The sequence below is a fragment of the Talpa occidentalis genome, unplaced genomic scaffold (genome assembly GCF_014898055.3).
Source record: "Talpa occidentalis isolate TD23 unplaced genomic scaffold, MPIMG_talOcc4v2.1 talOcc4.7, whole genome shotgun sequence".
Taxonomy (NCBI): Eukaryota; Metazoa; Chordata; class Mammalia; order Eulipotyphla; family Talpidae; genus Talpa; species Talpa occidentalis.
Window position 1 is genome coordinate 53,295,728 of NW_023605083.1, and position 25,321 is coordinate 53,321,048.

The 25,321-nt window shown below is 40.1% G+C and overlaps 1 protein-coding gene across 1 annotated transcript; it reads right to left on the bottom strand.

Annotated features, from left to right (window-relative positions):
- On the bottom strand, window positions 1-19,602 carry XPA (XPA, DNA damage recognition and repair factor). Its single transcript, XM_037494465.2, has 7 exons — window positions 19,411-19,602; window positions 15,306-15,413; window positions 12,386-12,491; window positions 11,429-11,594; window positions 10,418-10,535; window positions 1,584-1,737; window positions 1-552 (listed from the first exon to the last, which is right to left on the bottom strand). Exons 1-6 carry the CDS (start codon window positions 19,580-19,582, stop codon window positions 1,589-1,591), a joined length of 819 nt encoding a protein of 272 aa, XP_037350362.1. The 5' UTR covers window positions 19,583-19,602; the 3' UTR covers window positions 1-552; window positions 1,584-1,588.
- Between the last annotated feature and the right edge of the window lie 5,719 nt (window positions 19,603-25,321).

The window sequence follows — 25,321 nt, forward strand, 5'->3', positions numbered from 1 at the left end:
CATGTTTCTGTCAAAAATGAATATGTACTTTGTTTTCCTTGATTCTGAATCTCCCATCTAGGAATTATTAAGGAAGTTTTGTTTGCTTTTCCTATGAAGTATTTAGTAGTGACTTGTATAATTTACTAATTTATAATCTTACCTGAAAGATGAGGAAAGAACTTGCCAGCCCGGGCAGATTTGGCTAGCAGTGGTATCTGGACACCAGGAAGGTAAAGAGTGAACAGAAGCAAACCTCAACTAGACAGATCTATTTGATTTTCACAATCTCTCGGATTTTCAGTATGTGCTCATAAACAAGTAGTTGTTTTGTGCCAGGTGGTACAGATTCATCTTATTTAATCCTCACAATAGTCTTATGAAATGATTATGCCCAACAGACAAGATAAAGACAAGCCTGGTAAATAACTTACCCAAGGTCCACAGTAAGTGGAATTAGTAGTGATGCTGTCTCAGCAGCGTGAACCCCTAGTTACTCTGTTGTCATCAAGACAGATGCTTTTTTGGTCCCAGGAAGGTCTTGCTGCCCATAGAGAATCAGTTTTTACTGAGCTGTAATATTTAGCATATAAATATATCAATATATGATAAATATGTTAAACATTTCTACACTGAATACTTCGTTTCAAACCTATTTGGGTTTGATGTGTTTGGACCTTGCCTTCAAACAGCTGGTCGAGAAAAGTGAAAATGTGTAAACTACCTGTTTCTTCTATTTGTAGCAGTAGGATAAAAATTCATGTCCAAGAACAACTTGAATTTGCTTTTATCAGAAACATACAGCCCTGTAGATGGGCAATCGACATCTGTGCCAAATTCTCTTACTAACTAACTACCTTAAAATCCTTTTGATGTCTGGGGGATGTGAGGTTGTTGTCTGTCCCTTCCTTTAAGTGCTACATAAGGACAGCAGTTTGTCTTCCCTCCCACGACTAAATGAGAAAACCACCAAGGTACATGCTAAGTGCCCGGGAAATGATAGCAATGGTCAGGACAATGTACCAGTACCTTCTTTCGTCAGCACAGTATAGCTGTTTCTACTTTCGTCCAGACTTGAATAATGCTATCTAATGTTAGGGCCTACCATAGTAGAGGATACCAAAAACAGGATCAGACTCCCTCCCATATTGTTTCTTAGTCCAGACTTTTCCCAGCAGTAGCCCCCTATTCCCTCCTGACTTGGGAAGCAATAATACATAAAATCTGACCCTGCTCCTGGGGTGCAGAGACATCTACCTATCCCTATGTGAGAGATAAGAACCCAGTTAAGCATTTACTGCAAACTCTCCTACTGCAGTCAAAGGTTTGCTTTGATCTCTTATCTCTGTTTTCACTCTAACCTACTACTTTGGAACCTATTCTACCACTCTGCTCCCCTTCCTGTTGTAAAAAAATAAAATAAAATCCAACATTTTGCCAACACCCCAGGTTGTGGACCTTAACTGAAACCGTAACATACTTGTTACTGATGCATTTACATGTTTCCATCCATCTACAAAGACTTACAACTGGTGAGTTTTGAGCATGACCAATCTAAATTTCCTTTATTTAAATATAAAAAACTATAAAATAGATCACTTAACTGTGATCACATTTTCTCATACGTCAATTCATGGCCACATACAGTACAAGTCTTCCGGTACATGTCATCTTCTACATTTTCTTCTGGTCCATACTCATGTTCATGAGCAACTGTTTCCCTTTTCCACACACTGCTTCTTACTGCTCGCCGTAACTCTAAGAAAAATAAGTCAATTTTTTAGTGGTGCTCTTCAGCTGAATCCCAAAACCCATCAGCTGTGTATGTATTTAATTACGGCTTACCTTCATTCTGTAAAAAAACAAAATTGATTATACAAACTTGGCAAGCTTGCTTTCTTTCCTCACAGGCATGGCCTGTGAAACCACTGTTGAAACAGGTGAAACAAGATTCAGACCCCATGGGGTATGTGGGTTACAGGGGTAGCAAAGAAACCAAATTCAGATGAGTAAAAGAACAGGTTAGTTCAAGCAACTGACTATGGGAAACAGGATCCCACAGCAGCAAAAGGGAGTCAGCTGAGATGAGCTACAGTGAGTAAGGACGGGAACATTTTAACATCTATGTGTGAGTCAGGCAAGACAAGCTTTGCTTGTAAGAAAACCACTATGTGAAACCAAGTCCAGTGTTCAGAACTTTTTTCACTACATTATTGTACAAAGAAAAGAATTATGTTGGATGCTTTTAAAAGCAACCAAGTCAATCACAGTTAAAAAGTTCCTATTTTATCTGAAGAAACCAAATTCTTAGTGTTAGCTAGAAACGAATAGGCCATTGTGCCCAGTTTAATGAATAGAAAGCAATACTAATTGTTTTACACTTCTCTGTTCTGACCAACAATCCATCAAGCCCAGCACTGTCTTTGATAGTGGTACTACCCAAGGGAGAGTACAATTAAATTCTACAATCTCAATTACAATAGCAATATATATTGTTAGAACTAATAAAATCAGTAAGGTTGCAGGGCACAAAATCAACATACCAAATATGCTGCATCTATACACCAACAACAAAAGAAGAAAACAATTTACAATTGCAAAAAGAATAAAATACCTAAGAATAAATTTAACCAAGAAAGGAAAGACATACACTTGAAAATTCTTAAGATTACAAATGAAATTGAAGACACAAAGGTATGGAAAGACATTCCTTGCTTATGGATTAAATATTGTTAAAATGTCCATATTCCCCAAAGCAACTGACAGGCTTAGTGCAACCCCTATTAAATTCCAGTGGCATTTTTCACAGAAACAGGAAAAACAATCCTAAAGTTTATATGGCACCACTAAAGACCCTGAAGAGCCAAAGCACTCTTAATTAAGAACAAAGCTGAAGATGTCATCATTCTCCCTGATTTCATACTATTTTACAAAGCTATAGTAATCAAAACAGTATGGTACTGACATGAAAACAAATAAATCACTGGAACAGAGCAGAGTACCCAGAAACAAACCTATATATGTGTGGTCAATCTACAAGGGTGGAAAGAATATATAACAGGAAAAGGACAGTCTCTTCAATAAATGGTGCTGGAAAAACTAGACGATCTATGGACAAAAATTAACTCAGACTGGATTAAAGACTTGAATTTAAGACATAAAACGAAAAGAAAACAGGCAGTACACACCTTGATGTTTTATGATCTTACTAAACGCAAGAGAAGCAAAGCAAAAGTAAATGTGACTATAACAAACTAGAAAGCACCGTGATGGAATCAAATGAAAAGGCCCTAGTAAATGGTAGGAGATCCTTACAAATCATATATCTGACAAGGGATTAGTATCCAAAGTACATAAAGAATGCATTCACTCAGCAACAAAAAGACAATACTTTAAAAACATGCAGTTTTCTAAGGAAGACATGACTTACTTAGTGCTTACTATCACTAATGACCAGGGAAATGCAAATCAGACTAACAATGAGGTATCACCTTGCACCTGTCAGAAGGGCTAGCATCAAAAACAAGAACAAAGAAAGTGTTGGTGAAACTATGGGGAAAAAAGGGAGCCCCCATGCACTGTTGGTGGGAATGTAAATTGGTATAACCACTACAGAGAACAATAGGAAGGTTACTCAAAAAAATTAAAAATAAAATTACATACGATCTAGCAACTCCACCTATGGATACTTATCCAAAGAAAGCAAAAACAATAAAGCAAAAAGATAGGTGCCCCCTACGTCCATTGCCCCCTACGTCCATTGCCCCCTACGTCAGAGGCACGGGAAGGTAAGAGAATTCACAAGAGAAAGTGGGGAGCAGAACAGGCAGAGGGACCGAAGACACTGTTCACCACAGCCAAGATATGAAAACCTAAATTCAATAAATGGATACAGATGGGAGGATACATACAGTCGCGTCCCTTTATGGCGGAGATTGTTTATCATTGTTCAAACAGAATAATTACACAAATCTAGATGGTATGGTCTACACACCTAACCTGTAACACATAGCCTGTTGGGACCACCAGCATGTATACAGTCTGTCTTTGACTAATACATTTAAGAGACATATGGCCATGCAGAAAATGGATGGACCTTGTAGGGATTATGCTAAATTAGCAGGAAGAAAAATATATTTTTATAAATTTATATTTTTATTATAATTTATACAATTTTTAATTTATACTTTTCACTTACATATGGATCTTAAAAACTAAAGAAAAACAATCCCAGACAGTTGGCTTTTTTTTTTTTAAGCAAGTGCCTGACTTAAGCTTTTATGCCAAGAAATGCACGTCAAAGGCGGCTAACTCAAACACACTGCCAGCCAGCCATATGACGAGTTAAAAAGCCAGGCTGCTTCTGTTGTATAGATCCTGGTTGAGTTAGACAACTGACCACTGGGGTCATGGCTTCCTTTTTCTTTCTCTTCTCATACTTTTAGTTCCTGTTCATCTATTTTAAATTTTTTTTTTAAGATTTATTTTTATTTATACAAGACCTGGGGTACAGGTCAGAGGCGCAGGAGGGTGAGAGAATTCACCAGAGAGAGCGGGGAGCAGAACAGGCAGACAGACCGAAGACACTGCTGAGGGGAGCAGCGGGCGAGGCAGGAGAGGTCTGCCACGCCATGTGGGTATCTCCCTGGCTGGCTGGGAATTGAACCCACACTGCACAGGCTGTGAACAGCTTCACAGCGCAGTGCTCAAACTGCTGAGACACCAGGGAGGCCCTGTTTTAAATTTAATAATAAAGAGTGAACCTGCAAAACCCTATACCCCCACTCTCAACCCCAATAAATGAAAAGCAGTTTTCTTGATGGTTACTGCTGAAGGGCATCTTGCAGTCATAAGAACCGCAAGGCATAATCCAGGCACCACACTAGTTATCAGTATGCTGAGACCAGCCAAAGCACTCAGATACTGAGAAAAAAAATGGTGGTTATGGGGGTGGAAGAAGGGGTGTAGGAATCAAAAGATACAAAGTTCCACTTAGAAAGTCAGTCACAGGGATGTAGAATATAGCATGGGGCCCATAAGCAACAATACAGTATTGCAAATTTGAAAAACTGCTCAAAATAATGGGGAATAGACTTACCATTTTGCATTGTATAGAAATGTCACAAGGACACCTGAAACTAGTATGTTTATCAAATATACTTCAAAAATCAACACTAAGTAATTACATACTTTCTTTGTTTTAGATCTATGATAAGTAGTAGCAAATTATTACTTGAATCTATGTATTTTCAGCCTTTATTATATCATGCAGATACACACACACACACACACAGAGTATTATGTATCAGGCCCCGTTCTAAGCACTTTATATATGAAAGCACTTAATCCTTAAGCATTTGAGTAAAGTACATCAGCCCAGTTTTACAGATAAGAAAACTAGGGTACAGAGAAGTTAACAAGTTCCCCAAGGTCAGAGCTGAAGGCAGAGGCACAGGCTAGCTCAGGCCCATACACTTAATCACCAAGTTGTACTGTCTCTTCACACCTACACACTTCATCTGAGATTATTTTCAAGTTTCAATGTGTACACTTCTAGTCATTTCCAAACTAGAAGGAAAATCCTGTTCATCCAAACACTAATCTTTATTCCTACATTCCCTCATATTCAAAAGAGACAATATGCTGATTTTACAATGCCTGCAAGAACTCTTAGAAGGTTTAGCAAAATATATAGATGTGTGTAAGAGACAAAAAGGCAAATGTGGTAAAATGCAAACATCTGGTGAAATCAAAAATGTTTAAATAAAGATTCATAAGTTTTTCACATTAATTCATTTAAGCAACTTAAACCTTTGGAAAGTAGAGGTCAACTACCTACAGCCGAGAGTGAGAAGAGGGAGTTAAAAGGTCAGAGACTTCAACAGTGAGAAAGGGCTGACAGACCTTGGCAGAGCTAAGGATACTTGGGGGGACATGGGGAGTGAAGACAGGAGGGAACTTGTCAGGCAGCAATGAAGGCCTGAGGCTGAGAACAAAGCAGTGTCTCACCATGTTATAACCCCCTATTCCCACTAGCTTAGAATTTCATAACACAGAAAGTGTGGACTACCTCCCCTAGAAACTTTTAAGATTGTTGACCGTGAACATGGTGAGACCAGTCTTGCTACTGATATCTTCAAGGACTGCTTACACTTTTTACCCAAAATATTTTCCCCTAAAGCCTCATTTCAATAAAATATTTCTTTCAGTACCTTCCTGGTGGCCTAGGAGTTAAGTCTCAGCTCTGTCACCTTGACAGCCTGAGTTCGATCCCCAGCCAGGGAGCTAACCCACCTATGGCACAGGGACCTCTCCTGTCTCATCTGCTGCTCCCCTCAGCAGTGTATTTCAGTTGATCTGCCTGTTCTGTTCCCCACTCTGTCTCTGGTGAGTCCTCTAAGCCCCTGCACCTCTGGCCTACACCCCAGTTCTTGTATGCATAAATATATAAATAAATCTTTTTTTAAAAATCCTTTCATAACACTCTAAAGCTTTTATTTGGCTTAATATATTAATTTTTTAAAAAGGCAACCTGTAGTCAAGACATCCACTGCTGCTTATGAAGTAAACCTTATAAAAGAACTAGCTGAGGGTGGCCAGATACTTCTAATTACTTGGTGGGAGAGGCAGAAAATTTTGACGTAGGATGCCCCTTGTTAACTAGTGAAAGAAATCACAAGGAAAGTCAGAATAATATGAAATTTTGTTCTTATTTTGTCTTCCATAAACTGAAGCAGAGTAAAGGGAAATGCATTCTTCAAGCTCTACTGCTAGAAACCCCCAAACAATCAAATATAACCACAGGCCGATGTAAAACTTAAAAGGGTCCCTCCAATGGAATTTTCTTGCCTACCTACTATTCTAGGGGGGATGTGCATATTTTCCTTTTTTATTTTTTTAAGAAGGATACCTCTACAGTTAATAAGTGAGAGAAACTTTAGTATCCCTTTAAAGAAAAGCCTTCTCTGCACCTTATTTGTGGAAAGGAGGCATGCAAACCCCAAACATTGTGTGTTTGCACCAAGCGAAAGTTCCCATCAATACCACACTGCATTTTTTGAAACCAAGTTAAACTGAGCAGCAGTGATGCCATCATTCCTACTTCTACCCATGTGGATCTGTAAGACCTGTAACAATTGGAATTTGTTGACAAGAAATTTCTAGTCTTTCACTGTCAGCTTGTCTTACATTTACATATACCTTATACTATTATGCTTTAATTTTTTTCTATAGTAAGATCAAAATACTTTCCCAAACTACTAACTTACAAGATCACATTCTAAAAGCAGGTAAATGCAATCTCTTACCTTTCCATAAAGAAGTAAACTTTGCGTCAGTTTCTTTGCGGATCAAAATGAGAACACCAAGAGGAACCAGGTTCCAATTTCTTTTCAACTACAAAACTTTTAGACTTGCTTTTATTTCTCTCTGTTCTGAGCCTTCTGAGCAAACTGCACAGTAAACTTCTTGTTTCTAATCTCTACAGTGTCTACTCCACTCTCAGCCCTTTGTGGTCTAGTCAGGACGGGAACATATGCCACCAATTTCTGAAGTAAATCATAAGAAGAATCCAGAATTAAAGAAAGCGAAGTATTGACTTCTGAACATTAAACACCAGAAGACAGGGGGTAATGCTTATACAAATGAGAGTACTCAGATTTTCATATGCAAAAGAAAAACATTCTTAGATTTGTAGGGTCTTGGAAAATATAGCAATGATGTCAACACTTGGAAAAAATTTCCTCAAAAGACATCCTTCATTCAAGTAGAAATGAAATGAGATTTAAAAAAAAAAGCTGTCTTAAGCGGCTCAAGGAAAAATTCATACAAATTTAAACTCTTCAAAGATAAACAATATTCACTTTATCTGGTTATTAATAATGGCAATAATATTTTAAATTATATTGGCAAAAAGAGCCAATTATATTTGAATTTATATTTATTTTAAACTATACCCATGAAAATTGTATTGTTTTATCCATACTAATATTTAATCCATGTGGTATCTTAAGAGAATGTTTATAGAAAAAAAATACAATGATATGAGACCAATGCCATAATCTTTAATTTCTTGGCAAATTATAGGAATTTAATCACCTTCAGATGATATCTTAACCAAACTACAGAAATGGTATCTAAGAAAAAATCATAAATAATCCTCTTAAAAATATTTCACCACTTTGGAAATGTAGCTAATTCCTTTATCTATGTATTATTATTTGCACCAAAATACCATCAGGAAAGTGGTTTAAAGGAGGTAACAGAGGAGGAAGAGTTGAGGTGATTCAGGTAGCTGGGATGAACAAAAACTTTAGAATAATGTAGTCTTAGTTTACAAATATGCCCTTTTACCTTTCCCAACCTTTAAGATGCCTTCTGTTCTATCCTTCAAGGCTCTCTGTGTTGGAAGGAAGGAAGGACTAGGGCAGAAAGTTAAAAAGATTAAAGGAACAAATTCAGAAGTCTTGAAGACTATGGTTCAGCAGTGGCTAATCTGGAAGAGTCATCAATGCAATGGCACTATGCTATAGGAGGTCTCTCTCCAGAGCCATAAAGTGTGCTTATCCTAATTCAGAGAATAACTTAACTCTAATTTATATAAAGGTATTTATGGGGTTGTCTTGATAAACTTCTAATAAACTTCATAAATGTCCAACACTGCTGCCATTTTATTTAAAAAATAAGGGTCATGCATGAAAAAGAACTGAAAAACAAACATTACTACCAAGGACTATCTCTGGATAGAAGTTCTTTGTAGAGTTCTAATTTTTCTGAACTGCCCATGAATTACTACTATAATATAAAGGTGGGGGGGGATACTCCCCTCACAAGAAGAAATAAGATGGGCTTCTGTTCAATTTGTTTTTAAACATCAGAAGTATCTCATTCACCCTCCAAAACCTCTTCTAAAAACTTAAGAAAAATGATTGGACCTCCCTGGTGGCACAAGGGGTTAAGACGCAACCTATAAAGCTATCCGCAGCCACTGCAGCATGAGTTCGATCTCTGGCCAGGGTGCTACCCACATGGTGCAGCAGACCGCTCCTGGCTTGCCCGCTGCTCCCCTCAGCAGTGTATTTCAGTCATTCTGCCTGTTCTGTTCCCCACTCTGTCCCTGGTGAATCCTCTCACCCCGCCCCCCACACCTCTGGCCTGTACCCCAGTTCTTGTATGCATAAATACATCTTTAAAAAAAATGATTTATTGTGGCTGGGACAGTCATTTTAAATGAATCAATAAGGTATGTATATTTGGTACTGGTATTATATACACAAGATGCGTGCCACCTACCTACACTGCACACCACACTGGGACTCTACCATTACTGTATGAAGAACATTTAATACTCTTTCTAAGATGCTTTCCAAGTATTCTGTGATACAGCAAAAAGCTTTTTGTGCTCCTGTAATATTCTATGTTCAACACTATTATGGCTCTTATTACACACTATTTTGATTTTCTGACAAACTGTGACTATCATTTATGTTAGCACAGTGCCCGGAATCCAGCTGACACTTAAATACTTGATGCACTGCTAGATGGACAGACTTATGCATATCTGCATACATGGATGGGTGCACAGATGCATGAACAAATGAATGCAGAGACAGATGGGTAGTCATGAACAGAAGAATGATTGTACCAGATGCAGACTCTCAATGCTGAAAGGCCTGGTTCCAGTTCCAACTCTGCCAATAACTATTTATGTAACAAGTCACACTACCTTTCTAGGTCTTTAAGTCACGTAACAGTGATCAGACTAGCTGATATTAGAAGGTTCCTTCTAGCTGCTAAATTAGGTGACTTAGGCATGATTTTTTTCATATTTAACAATTAAGAGAGATTTGCTGATGGTATCTGTGTTTTTTATGTTTCTTATAACTCTGTTGGTAATATTTAAGATTTCACTCTTATGTGGTAATCAAAATAAATAAAACAAAAATAAACTTTTGACTGAAAGAGCAAATTAGTGGTTACCAGAAGGACAGGGGAAGAGTGAAGGGTAAACTGGGTAAAAGGTGTTAATGGTGTAGTCAAGGACAAAATTAGAATGTTCAGTGAATTTAATGTAGTAAATACAGATGCTGGTTTATAATGATATGCATTTGAAACCTGCATGTTGTTACTGCAATTAAAAAAAAAATGAATTAATGCCAAATCCTTGATCAGGGAAACATCCCCAATCCTACTCTTGTTCCTTCTGTAAAACGTGATTCAACTTAAAGAGTTTACATGTGTTTTGGAATTGCAGCATTGAGAGATTTGGACTAAGAGCCTTAAATACCAATCTACTGATGACAAATATTTAACCCTTTTTCCTTTAATCTATGAAAATCCACATCTTTTCGTGAATATCTTTAAACAGTAAGAACCTTGCTAAAGTCTTTCTGCAAAGCAGTAAAGCACAGTCCTGCATGATATCAATGTAGCCACTTACCTTTAACTTTTTTATCAAACTTCTTCTGTTTCATTTTTTCTCGGTTTTCCTGTCGGACTTCCTTCGCTTCTTCTAATGCTTCTTGACTACCCCAAACTTCAAGAGACCTCTTCACAATCTACAACAAAGAATCCACAGTTGAATTAGCTGTTATTCAAATTTGTAAAAAAAATACAGGTAACTAGGTCCTCCCCGGTGGTGCAGCGGTTGAGCGCTGGGTTGCGAAGCTGCCCGCAGCCTCTGCAGCGCCGGTTCGATCCCCGGCTGCTCCCCGGCCACTGGAGAAGGGTCCCGCATGGTGCGCAGACCTCTCCTGCCGCCCGCTGCTCCCCTCAGCAGTGTACTTAGGTCCTTCTGCCTGCTCTGCTCCCCACTCTGGCTCTGGTGAATTCTCTCACCCTCCCGCGCTTCTGACTGTGCCCAGTGCTTGTATAAATAAATAAATAAATAAATCTTTAAAAAAAAGAGAGAAAAAAAAAATACAGGTAACTATTAAATCCATAAGCATGGAAGAATGATACAACTTGAGTGCAGTATTACTTGAAATTTTAAAAAAATCATATTGATTAGGAACAACTCTAATGCCACCTCGTTCTGATCCTATGAAACCCTCAGTAAATATGACTGAATTACACAGTAGAAAAGTCTTCCATCTGTAATGTTTTCACATGAATCAACAGAAGTACATGTAGTCAATGGGTTTGATGAGCTTTGGCAGACTCATCAGAAAACAAGTTCATAACCAATTAGCCACATCAGATCTAAATATGGGGTCATTTCCAAAAATCCCCCACCACAGGAAATTAATCATACTACTCATCTCCCGTAATATCCCATGTTCAAACTCATATTTGTTCCAAAATGACATACCAAAAAGCAAAATAAGAAAACATGCTATAAGTATCATTATATGTAACTCTCTGTAAGAAAAACTTAACTATAACTTGCTCTAGTCACTGTTAAAAACTCCACCTGACCTAGGGTTTAAGATGTTTATAACTTATTAGAAACCTGTAATTTTAGGTAGAGTTTCATATCGCCCCATTGTGAATGATGAGGATTCTTCTTCACAATATATTTAAGAGTTGGTTCTCTTTTTTCTAAATCACAGTCTTTCAGAAGGTACTCTTGTTTTGCTTCTGTTTTGGTTATAAGCTTGTGTTTATCATCAGCATCCCTGAAAACAGATTAAATGCATTATATAGTTATTTTAAATTAACTTTCAAATAGCCTAGCAACTCTAGGGGCATGCAGGGAAAGGGAACATATTAAATAATTTTTCCCACAGCTCTGATGGTCAAATTAGCAACATAAAAACTCTAACAGAAAAATACTTTATGGGGCTCAATGGTACATGGGAACAGAGAACAGACAGGAGGGTTAAATATTAATCCCAGAGGATCCCAAAGTGTGAAAGATAGCAACACAGTGCTTAGCTGAGGTAAAACAGTAGGAGTAGGAGAACCATGTGCATTATTATGGGGTTTTTTATTATGGGGATTATAAAAAGGATAAAAGTTAGAAAAAGAATGAAAATAATGTGCTCTTTCCTCATTTTTTCCCTTCCCTGCCTATTTGGGAGAGTGGAAAATGAAAGAGGTGTTCCAAAAGGAGGAGAGTGACTGGAGAGGTTTTATTCCTCTTGTCTTACTGCAAGCCTTTCTCCTTTAACCAAGGTGTCAACACACACTGGGATTAGAACCTGCTGCTGAGAGATGGTAAAAAAATCCCCAACCCAGCAGAAAGGAGGAGGACATTTCTGTGGCAGAACCAGAGGCATCCTTCCTATGAATGTGGCCAAAAATACTGATAAACATTGGCTTCCTAAATATTTTTGGCATTTTTGGCAAACTGGAAACCATGGAAATTTTAGGAAACTTCCAAAACAAAACCAAAAAAAATTACTAAAAAGATCTACCAATTGTTTTGCCCTAAATCTACACACTTTAGCAAATAAGAAATAAGTACCTGCAGTTATCACAAGTTGGCCAATCAAAGTGGTTCATAAGGTAAGAATCCATAAATTCTTTACCACATTCTTCACATATTGTATAATCAAATTCCATAACAGGTCCTAAAGAAATGGAGAGTAACTCTTTAAATTTCTTTTTTTTTTTTTTGATGACTAAAACATTTGCCTCTTTTACCAGCTTATCAGCAGGTATTTTATACCTGAAACAAATACATTTAAGTAAAAGACAAAACCATAATTTAGTAATCTCACATTTATCAAAAAAATGTTAAGAGGAAAAAAAAATGATCAATTCATCAGGTAGTTTTGAACTCAATCCATTACATTAGTATTCAAGTATATATAAAAGAATATACACAAGTTTATATATGTGTGTGTATGTATATCTGTGTGTGTGGAAATGAAAGCTTTATACTGCTGCAATAACAAATTACCACAAATTTAGTAGCTAAAATAGCACAAATGTATTATCCTACAGATCTGTAGTTTATAAGTCTGACATGGGGGTCAGTGGGCTAATGTCAGGGCTGCTTCCTTTCTGAAGATTTTAGGAAACAAACTGCCTTTCCAGTTTCTAGAGGCTGCCTGTATTCCTTGACTCAGGATCCCTTCATTCTTCAGAGCCAGCAATGACAGTTTCTTACATCAATCTGGCTTCTTTCATTATCACTCTCCCTCTGCCTCTTCTCCCTCTTCCATTTTTAAGGATTCCTGTGATTACACTTGGCATACCTGGATGGATAATCCAAAATAATTTCCTTCACTTATGGTATTTACACTTAATCATCTCTACAAACTGCCTTTTGTTATGTAAAGTAACACAGTCACAGGTTTCAGAGTGATTAAGATGTGGACATCTTTGGAAACCATTATTCGATCATCTACTGGTGAGAATACAAACGAGATTGGTCCCACGGTAGAAAGGAAGGAAGGGGGCTGCTCACAAGCAGTAATAAGTGAGGCAACAGGAGAGAGAATACAGAATTCAAGTGGAAAACTTTCTCTTGCTCTCCATTCCACCCCCTACCAACAGAGCAAATAGTTTTATTCATCTAAACCACTAGAATGTAAAGTCCATGAGGACTGAAATTTTTAAGTTTTATTTGCAAGCAGTAGGCCTAGGGTCAATACATGAATAGCAGTACTGTATAACTCAGTCAAGTGCAAGGTACCACAGAAAGATGTCAGTATCTGTCATATAACCTGATAAATCAAATAGGTTTTATAAGCCCATGACAGAATCATAAATCTACAGAAAAATGGTTACAATGAGTCTTCATATCCAGAAAATCATAGCAACTTTCAAGGTCACTGAATTCAATGCTTTCCCTCCTAATACAGGGCTTCTTCTCTACAATCTCCTGGGCAGGTAATCATTCCTCTCTAATCCCTTCCAATGCTGTGCTAATAAGAGGTAGCAATTCACATGTTTAGGGAGTTTTTCACTTCATAGAGTCGCTGTGAGGCTTACATGATATATGTGCCAACATTCCATAAGTAAGAGCAAAAATACAAATATATGCTCACATGCCTTCTTTATACTGGGCTGAAAACTCCCCCACTATAATTGTCAACCACTGCCAAAAGGTGTGCCCTTGAAAGCAAGCTACAGTAAATGTAGTCTCTCTTCCAAAGAGGAGTACTTCTTACACCTGCAGGGCAGCTGGAAGTGTTCTCCAGGCAAAACCTAACAAGTTTTGACACATTGTATTTCATTACTTCCAGGCCTTTTTTTTTTTTTTTTTTAGATAATAACAACACACATCAGGATTGATTAATGAGGCAACAGATGCTGGGATTTGGAGTGTATGTGGGGAAAAGACAACAGTTGGAAGTGGGAGTGAAGACCAGGTTGGGTGTGATATTAGATCCTTCTTGTCAGACAGGGCAAAAACTGGGATGAGACGCAGGAAGGACATAGGAAATGGTCACTGTTAGTCACAGACCAGGGAGACTAGAGGATGCCCCCAACATTTGGGGACTCAGTGGTGGTGAAGCCAGGGCAGGTATAATTGCTGAAAGGTATAGTTGTTGTTACCGAGGCATCTATCCCAGGCTGGGGTTAAAACTGGCGACTTTAAGCAGACTCTTAGATGAAACAGAACCTCCAACTGGGAACAATAAGAAGCTTAATCATTGGAACTAAAATGTATTAGCAGGTGACCACAGCCTTTTGCACACTACACTTGTCAAGATCCCTCTTACAATATAGTGCCCAACTTGAAAACAAGTATTTTAATACTTCAAGTCTCAATTCCTGAACTAAATAATAGTTTACACACATCTGAACAGGACCAGTACTTACTTTGATGATTTACCTTGATAAATACTGCTGCTGCTTCAGATCAAGACTGAATAAGTATTTTAAGCTGTATATTACACTACTGGCTATCAAACTTATGATCAAAAAAACTGTTTTTCGAGGACTATAAAAATATACTCACCCTAAGGACATATATATAAGAGATTTACCGAAAGTTTAACCTTAGATAATAAAGAGTTGTGATCTTTTTATGCGCATTCCAATTATCCTATACTCTGTAAACCATTATTTTCTCCAAACATAAACAAACAGCATTTCATATTTTATCTCTTGGGTTCTGGTCCCTCGTTTAAGTCCATCAAGGTAACTTGGATTATTTAGCCTATCAAATTTGGAGTACACTGGCCACATCTGCCTATTATAAAACAACAGAGAACATCAACCCTAAGTACACAAACCACAAGTTAATGTAGTAACCATTGCCAAATTTCTTTAATTTTAATCTACTAGCCAAAAGTCATCATTCATACAAGCTAAATTGCTCACTGGCTAAAGGAAGTGAGGGCACTATTCAACTTCAGTTTGCAAAGAATTAATGAGTTTTACTCAAAATGATCAATCTAAATGCCTATTTTCTGAAAAACACACTTTACCTGGTTCATGAACAACTTTTTTAATTTTATGTTCTTCTTCTTCCTCTTCTAGAATGAAGCCTCCTCGTGTGTCAATTATCTTTGGGGCTGCTTTTACATTAGTCACACCTACAAAAAAGTAAAAGTGGTCAATGACTGAACTAAGTTTATATATTCCCTCATGCATATACAGATAAGTTAATATATAGAAAACAAGGTTGTTCATTACCACCATTTCTATTCAACATCATAGCAAAGATTCCAACTACAGCAAAATGGCAAGAAAACAGATTTTAAGAACAGAAAGAAGTCAAATAGTCCTTATTCACAGATGATGCCTGTTATGTAAAAGTTCCACAAGAATCTAACAATTAGAATGAAGAAATAAACACCTAGAGAGTGAAAACACTCTCTTAGTGAAAACACTAAGAGAAATCAAAGGATTAAATAAATGGAGAAATATACTTCATACAGATTGGAAATCTCAATATTGTAAAGATACCAATTCTCCCCAAATTTATCTAAAGATTTTGATGTGATTCCACTCAAAATCCCAGCAGTTGTTTGAAGGCATTAACAAACTGATTCTAAAACTTACATGTAATACAAACAACCCAGAATAGCAAAGAACAAAACTGGAGAATTTGCACCACCAGATATAAAATGTTACCATTAAACTTCATTAATGAAGACAGTCTGCTAACGATACAAAGACACCAGTAGAATAGGAGAGAGATTCCTGAAACAAACCAATACATATTTGGTCATTTTATTTACAGAAAAGGCTCCAAAGGAATTCAGTATGAAAAAGACAATCTTTTCAATCAGTTGTGCTGGAATTATGACAAAGGTGTCACTAACCAAACTGAGGAAAAGATAGTCTTTTCAATAAATGAACTTTGACATACTTCATGCAATATAATTAAAAATATTTTAAATGGATCATGGTCTTGAATGTGAAAGGTAAAACAGAGCATCTAGAAGAAAACACGGATTAATTTAATGAACTTGAAGTAGCAAAAAATTTCTTAAACAGGACACCATGCATACTAATAAGAGAAAATTACTGTATTAGACTTGTTTAAACTTAAGAAATTCTATACATCAAGAGACACAATTAAAAGAGTGAAAAGATATGTTTTGGAGACAGATATTTGCAATATGTGTATCTGAAGGACTCATGCAAAGTCAATAAAAGACAAAGAACCCAACTTGAAAAGTAGGCAAAAGACTTGAATGAGGATTTCACAAGGAGTAGATCCCAAATGGTTGATAAGTACATGAAAAAGTTCTCATCATTAGTCACTGGCGAAATACAAATTAAAACCATAATAAATTATCACTGTACTCCAAAATATCCAAAATGAAAAAGACCAACACCACCAAACAACCAAAACTCTCATACATTTGCTGGTGAATTACAAACTGACATAATCATACTTTGACAATATAGATCTCCATTGTCTTAAAAAGGAGTTACATTCCAATAAATCCATCATAAACTGAAAATGTATTTATTATACCTAACTTACCAAACATATCTTGGCTTAGCCTACCTTAAACATGCTCAGAACACCTACATTAGCCCATGTTGGGCAAAATCATCTAACACAGCCTATTTCATAATCAAGTACTGAATAGCTCATGTAATTTGTTGAATACTGTACTGAAAGGAAAGTCTATAGAGTAAACCCTAATCCTAATCCTTAATACCTTCATGATCACATGGCTGAACTAGGAACTGTTGCTTTATGCAGCTGCTACTGCCACTAGCTAGCATCACAAGAGTATTGTGTTATATATATCAACAGCACAGGAAAAGACCAAAATTTAAGGTATGGTTTCTATTGAATTCATTGCTTTCACACTATTGTAAAGCAAAAAAAATCGTAAGTGGAACCATCACAAGGTTGATCCAGCAAATCCATCCCTAGGAATATACACAATAGAAATCAGTGCATACCCACCAAAAGATATAGACAGGAATATTCAGGTTCTATTCATACTAGCCAAAAAAATGGAATTAAACATCCATCAATAGGAAAATGGAAAAACTTCATAATACTATATAACATATAAATGCACAAATCACCATCACATGCAATAACACTGATGATTCAGGTATGTTGTGCAAAAGAAGCCAGGCACTGCATGATTCTATTTATATGAAGTTCAAAAAGAGACAATATCTTTCAAAGAGTCAGAACAGTAGTTACTGCTGTGGGTAAGCTGACTGGGAAGGGACATTAGAGAAAATTCTAAGGTTCTGAAAGTGACTATATATTGGTCACTGTGGTGTTTATATTATCTAAATGTAAGTGGTATTTTACATATTAATGTATAAATTATGTCTGTTCATCTCCCTAATCTCTCCATTCAACTGATGCTTTTATATCTATAATTCTGACAAGTAGCTAAGCACTCCCTTAAAAATTACTGGATTTAAATGAATGAATGAAACAAAACAAATTATTTTAATTTCATGAATACTGTAGCAAGTGACTGAAATGACTGCAATGAGAATTAAGAAGAGGGAAAGCTGTATCAAGGTCTTAACATGAGCAGAATCCCAAGCAATGCTAAATCAAGTGGCAAAATGAAGCCCAGTTTCTCTCTGCTGCTATGCCTTACTAACTTTCCCAGGCTTTTAGCATCACTCTGATCACCACATTCTAGGGAAATTCTTCTGTCTTTTTCATCACATTTTTCAAGGCACACAGAGAAATGAAAACTGTACAGTATACTACAAAGATAAAAATCTCAGCACCTACTAAATTACTCCTGAAGCACAGTGGGTGTTGTATACAATGCAACATTTCTTGGATATTTTTTAGAAAGCTTACAGTATATTCATCCTCCTTTGCCTACCATGACCAGAAGTTTACTTCAATTCCAGTTAAATACTAGTTTTTACTCTACACACATAGTCCAGTCATTCAGTATAAATCTAGACTCCTTTGTAAAATATGAATTAATCATCAATGCAAATGAACTTTATGTCCTAACTCGGAATGTCTCAGTTGAAAAAGGAATAAAAGGAACCACTAGAAAGCAGAACGGATGAGACCAGAACCAAAGTTGCTAGAAATTACTGATTTGTTAGTATAAATATCAAGACATGTACCAGCAACAGACTCTTCTCACTCTCCTTACTTCTGACTGATGAAAAAGAGGACAAGATATCAGCTCTAAACTGTGCACAACTGTTCACACAGTATGGGGTATAGCTTTTGGAATACATAGACTTCATTTTAAATAGCAGTCACAAAGAACTGCATGTCCACCAAACTATTGTATTTTAGGTACCCAAGTGGGGAATTTCATGATTTGGACAGACAGAATGGCAGTCAAGGGGGAGAATTAAATCCAAACAAGAATGGTTTTTCTTCCTAGATTCCTAGTACAACAGAGGCAGCTGGAAGTCAAGGCGAGTCCGAAACCAGTGTCAGATGACCCGAGTTCTAGTCCTGATTAGCCTTGCTGGAATAAACCTGAGCAAACCCCCTTCCTTTTCTGCTCTTCAACTATCACCCGGGCAAAACACGGACATCAATTTTGCAAGTTAGCTGTGTGAAGCAAAATGGCTAATATGAAAGACATGAAGCGCTGCAGGTGCTACTTCATTAGCCCCATGAGGACAGCAACTAATAACGCCTGTTTGCGCCCCTCGTCGCGCAGCAGCGAGCACTACGCCGGTATGGCTGATGCCCTCGATGCCCACTGTTAAATGGACGAACGAGGGAGCAGGTGCAGGACTGTTGAAATGGATTACCGGTCTAAAAGCGAAAGGACCATGTCCTGGGGCCGGCGGAAACGCCACAGAAAGAGAAATGAGAGGCAGGGCTGAGGCGCTGGCGGGCGAGGGCGACTGCTTCCCCCAGAGGAGGCTGGAGAGCGAAGACGGGAGGCCCAGGTGCGGCGAGGAAAGCGCCGGGCTCGGCGTCAGGAAGCCGGGATCCCACCGCGGGGTCGCCCTGCGGGCTCGCACAGCCGCTTCCGCACGGCAGGTGAGCGGACTCCCTCCGGGAGCTGAGGTCTGCGCGCAGACGGAGGGCGAGGCCGTCGCACCCGGGACCGCGACCCGGCCCCGCGGGGAAGGGAAGGGCAGACGCCACCGCGCTCACACCTCCGGTAGCCGCAGCCGCCGTCGCCGGGTAAGGCCGAGCGGCCAGTCGGGCCTGGCGCAACATCAGCGCCCGCTGCCGCTTCCGCTCGATGCTCGCCCGCACCGAGGCAGGCAGCTCTGCTAGCGGTTCTGAAGCCGCGGGTTCCGGAGAGGACTCCCCGGTAGCCGCCATCTCCACCCTCCGGGGACCACAGCTTCGGTTCTGCGCACGCGCGTTGGCGCACCGAAGCCGGTCCACTCGCCCGACGTAATCCTACACCGCCACGCCGCCGGCCCCGCCCACCGAGACGTCGCCGAGAGGGAGCGCGCGTGCGCAGTGGCGGAGGCTGGGGCGAGGGGCGGGGTCTGCGCGGCGTCGGGGCGGGGGACCGGGAGCAAGTGCTGATTTGTAGCCGGAGAGAAGGATCCGGGCAGAGATCTTTTTTCAGGACCTTGGTCATCTTTAGGAGCGTCGTTTGGTGGTTCAGACTGGGCTTTGGAGTTAGACCTGGGTTAAGTCCTGCTATTTTCCAACCTTTGACACCATCTGCGTGACCTAGAACAAGCTATTTTACCTTTTCTTTGGTAGTAAAATGAGAGTAATTACGGAACCACGTGGTGGGCTTGGGAAGACTGATTGTAAGGACTCTCAGCACCGTGCCTGGCAGTAGAAAGCTTCCCATAACTGACGGCAGCTAGGAGTAATAGTACTGCCAATCAAGAAAGACCCATAGATGATTGAACTGACTTTATTTTGGACATACTACGGGACAGAACCTCAGATTTGAAATGAGAAGACCTGGGTTCAAACTCACACTTGCAGTGTGACTTTAGGCAAGTGCAGTACCTGTACCAAGGCTGATATGCATGAAGTTGGCTATCTTTTCCATGAAACACTCCTTTAGTGTGGATGAGCTGCAATCAAGTAGATGGGTTTGGATTTGGAGCAAATATTCTGACTTCCCAAAAGTATAGCAAATTGAGCAAAAGAACCTTTACATTAGTTTCCAAAACATTATGCTTTTTTCCATTACAAATAAAAGCAGAAAACACTAAGCTCTAATTACTACATGTGCTGTTTAGGGCTAGTATTTAGAAAAGCCAACTTGGTACACTGAGGTTCCCCACTAATACTCTGTGGTTAAAATGTGAAAAGCTCAACCTAGGACTTCTACTCTTCACACACAGAGAGAGGGGGGACATATATTTAAGCTGGAGAAGCTTATGTAAAGCAAATAAATGAGGTTTTCTGGTTGAACTGGAAATGGAGACTTCAAACATGCTCATTCCTTTTTCCCTCAGATCTGTTTTTCCCCTATCCAGGTGATAAAATCTCGAATTCCATAGGATACCAAAAGAACAAGCAACAAAAGAAAAAAGTTAGATAAATCGGGTTTCATTAAAATTAAAATATTTTGTGCATCAAAGGACACTATCAAGAAAATGAGAAGACAACTCAGTATGGGAGAAAATGTTTTAAAATCTGAGAAAGGGGCCTCCCCGTTGGCGCAGCGGTTGAGCGCTGGGTTGCGAAGCTGCCTGCAGCCTCTGCGGCACCGGTTCGATCCCCAGCTGCTCCCCGGCCTCCGGAGGAGGGTCCCACATGGCGCGCAGACCTCTCCTGCCGCCCGCTGCTCCCCTCAGCAGTGTGCTTCGGTCCTTCTGCCTGCTCTGCTCCCCGCTCTGGCTCTGGTGAATTCTCTCACCCTCCCGCGCTTCTAACTGTACCCGGTGCTTGCATAAATAAATAAATAAATCTTTAAAAAAAATAAAATCTGAGAAAGGTCTAAAATCTAGAATATATAAAGATCTCTTGTAACTTAACAGAGACAATCTAGTTTTAAAACAAGCAGGTGTCTTATAGACATTTTTCTACAGAGGATACACAAATGGTCAAAACCATGTGCGAAGATATTCATCATTAGTTATTAGGAAAATGCTAATTAAAAGTACAGTGAAATATCACTTCATACCCACTAGGATGAGAAAAACTTTTTTAAAGTGTTAACAAGTATATGGAGAAAACTGGTGAAAATACATCGCTGGTGAAAATGCAAAACAGTGCACCCCACCGTGGAAAACAGTATAACTATTCTGCAAAAAGTTAAATACAGAATTAACCGTATGAGTCAGCAATACTCCAAAGCACTGAAAACAGGTGTTCAAATAAACTCGCACACAAATGTTCATAGCAACACTAGTCACAATAACCAAAAGATTGAAATGACGTAGAAGTCTATCAAAAGATGAGTGAATAAACAAAATATGAACTATCCATAACAAAGGAGTATAATTTAGTCATTAAAAGGAAGTACTGATACATGCTACAACATGTATGAACCTTGAAAACATAATGGATTATTCTTACACAAAACATTCAGAATAAGCAGTCCCACCCTGATAGAAAGCAGATTAGTGGTTGTCAGGGGCAAAGATGGCGGAGGGGAATGGAGAGAGAGGACGGAGAGAAGGGAGGGAGAGGGATAGGGACGGGGGACTACATAATAAGTATATAGTTTCCTTTTGGGATCATGAAAATGTTCTGGAATAGAGAGTGGTGGTGGTTGTACAATGTCATCAATGTACCACATGTTACTAATGGTAAATTTTATTTTACAATAAACTTGTTAAAGCCCAAATTCTGATTAGACCCACACAGGTAATGGAAAATAATGAACCTAGCCAGGTGGGCAATAGAGGCAAAGGAGTGTGGAGGCCCCTATTAAACAGGGTGGTTACTACCAGCTCCAGGGAGTAGTTCCTGAGACAGAATTTGGTCTGCTGTTGCCAGATTGCCTAGTGTTTCAAGAAAAGGACCTGTTTCTCAAACTTGAATGCACACACAAGTCACCTGGGGATCTTGATAAAATGCAGATTCTGATTCAGTAAGTGCAGGGTGAGATCTCATCATGTGGATTTCTAAAAAGATCCTGGTGGGACTGCAGCTCCAGAGAGAGAAGAAAATTTACTGACTGGCACATGGCAGGATGCCATTTGTCCTACCAGCATATTGTGTCAGCTGAGCAGAAACCAGGGTACAAGCAGAAGGCAAAAAAAAAAAAAAGAGCAGCCTACCTGAGTTAGCCTTTTTCAGGTCAACCTGGCGGCTCTCCTCGGCCCCTAGTTCCCAGCAGTCCCCAATCCGGGAGTCAAGGGATGCCATCCAGAAAGCTCCACCTTTTACCTCCATTCACCTGGGAAAGCCACCCACTGGCTCCAGGCTCTTGCTCCTCCCTCTTCCTCTAATAATGTCCTTATTCAGGGGTGGAGTCTGGACATAAGGATTTTTTAAAGCAATTATCCTGTCCTCTTGGTAATTTTTTTTTTAAGATTTATTTATTTATACTAGCACTGGGAACAGTCAGAAGTGCGGGAGGGTGAGAGAATTCACCACAGCCAGAGCGGGGAGCAGAACAGGCAGACTGATGAAATACACTGCTTAGGGGAGCAGCGGGCATAGCAGGAGAGGTCTGTCGGGCCATGTGGGGCCCTCGCCAGCATCCGAGGATCAAACCGGCACTACGGAGGCTGCGGGCAGCTTCGCAGCCCAGCGCTCAACTGCTGCACCACCAGGGGAGGCGCCCCCCACCCCAACACACACACATACACACACACACACACACACACACCACACACACCCCCACCCCACCCCGCCCCCCCCCCCGCCTTGGTAATTCTAAAGGCCAGTGTAGGGTAAGTGAAGTGAATCAGGCTTCCTTACAGCCTCCCGCCACCAGCCTCTACTACCTCCACCTGCAGCCGGCTGCTGTGCCCTCCTCCTAATTGAGTGGATGCCCGAGGCCAAGAGGCATGGAGCAGTGCCTGAGCACCTATGATTATGGAGCATGGGCCCTGACAGCACAGGCATACGCATGTGTGAAGTGGGAGCAACTGTGCTGAGATAAAACTAGGAGGGATAAGAGAGTGCCTGAGCTCTGGCATTTGGGGCCACTCTGAGAGGAGTGGTCTAAGAGGGAAACTAACAGGGAGAGCGCCAAAGAGAATGCCAGAGATTGCTGTCTCCCTGCAGGCCGGTCAGTCCCCATTCAGCATCAAACGCCTGTAAAAATCTATCGAGGGCTCCAAAATTCTCTTTCCCTCTGCAAGCGCTGACAATCAACCTACCCACCTGGGATGGTTGCAAAACAGCCAGCACCCTAGGTAACCCCTATAGACTCTACACAGCTCTAAGTGTCCCTGAGACAATGCAGTATTTCTGCAGTCAGGGTAACAGTTCTCCCCTGAGGCAACCTTTTGAGAATAATGGGCCCCTCGGACCTCCTCCCCCAACAAAGCATCAGACGCTGCATCAGATGCTGCACAGGCCCTGGGACTTTCGCTTGACAACCTGTTGGACCTCTTTTACTGGTAACTCCCTCTCCTTTGGCTCCTGACCTTTGTTAACAAATTTCTAGTGATCGGGTCTGAATCTGAAGCTGACGCCTCCACCACACTAAAGAAAAAAAGGAAAAGTGCATGCCCCAGTCTGCACCTCCACGGGGGACAGAGGCTGCCGCCCTCGTGCCCAGAGTACAGCAGGGTGAGTCACCTGGTGGGGCACAAAAAGAAAAGAGGCGAGGAGAATAGAGGGTGCATGTGTTCTGGCCTCTCCCCATTCTTGGTCTCAGGAAAAACCTGTGACTACATCTATTTTCCTGCTTTGTGCCTCTCCCGTCTCCCAGACCAAAAGTGATCCTGGCTGAAAGAGGGGTAATTAACGAAGCACAGAAAGAATTGAAAGCCCCAACTGAAGCCTGAAAAAGAACAGGCAGTTAAGAATGGGAGCCAGGAAGGGGAGTGAGAAACTTGGCAGTGTTTTCTAACAGGGCCTCCCCTCTGAGTGCATTAGTGGGGTTATTCATGCCTGAGATGACAGGATGTGAACATATTTGTCTTTATTATCTAGTAAATAGTACATGTGTGTGGTTTTCTTTTTTATTTTTATTTTCCCCAATTCCCTGGGGCTCTCCCCTCTTAATGTGGTCACTTTGAACATCGTTGGCACAGATCCACAACAGAAGAACATCTGTGGGAGGGAGCACACTGAAGGGGGAAATTGTATGGGACAGGGATGCAGCACTTGTCCCCATCCTGTTGGTTTCAGCTGTATTGATTTAGTAATCTAGGAAACAGGCCTTTTTTGCCATGGTAGATCAGGCAAATCCTCCTTCTGGAGAAACTTAGATTTCAACCTCCCTAACCAAAAGGAACTGTGGCAAACAAACCAAAAAAAAAAAACCCTTTTGGAAACTTGAACACTGAAAAGTGTGTGCAAAAGGATTTAGGAACATCTTAAAGACTCATAAGAATTTTCTTTTTTTTTTTTTTTTTTTTTTTTTTTTTTTTTTAAATTTTCTAGAGGCATGTCTTATTTATTTATTTATTATTTGTTTGTTTGTTTGGTTTATACATGCACTGGGTACAGTCAGAAGCGCGGGAGGGTGAGAGAATTCACCAGAGCCAGAGCGGGGAGCAGAGCAGGCAGAAGGACCGAAGGACACTGCTGAGGGGAGCAGCGGGCGGCAGGAGAGGTCTGCGCACCATGTGGGACCCTCCTCTGGTGGCCGGGGAGCAGCCGGGGATTGAACCGGCTGCAGAGGCTGCAGGCAGCTTCGCAACCCAGCGCTCAACCGCTGCGCCACCGGGGAGGCCCAAGACTCATAAGAATTTTCTTTCGAAAAGCAATAGGAATGGGAAGGTCCAAATGATTCAACAAAGAGTAGGAAAAGCAATTATCAGCTCTAGAACCCAAATCTTCCATCCCTGACAAATCAGCAAGGTCAGATCTCCCCTACTCTGTATTTCCCAGATCCTGAATATGACTCAGAGGACCTTGCTTCTTATTGCCTCTTCCAGGAAGCCTGACTCCCTCCTCTGACTGCCCATGAACTACATGTGTGCTGTTGTTGTGACACCACACCAGAGTTGATAC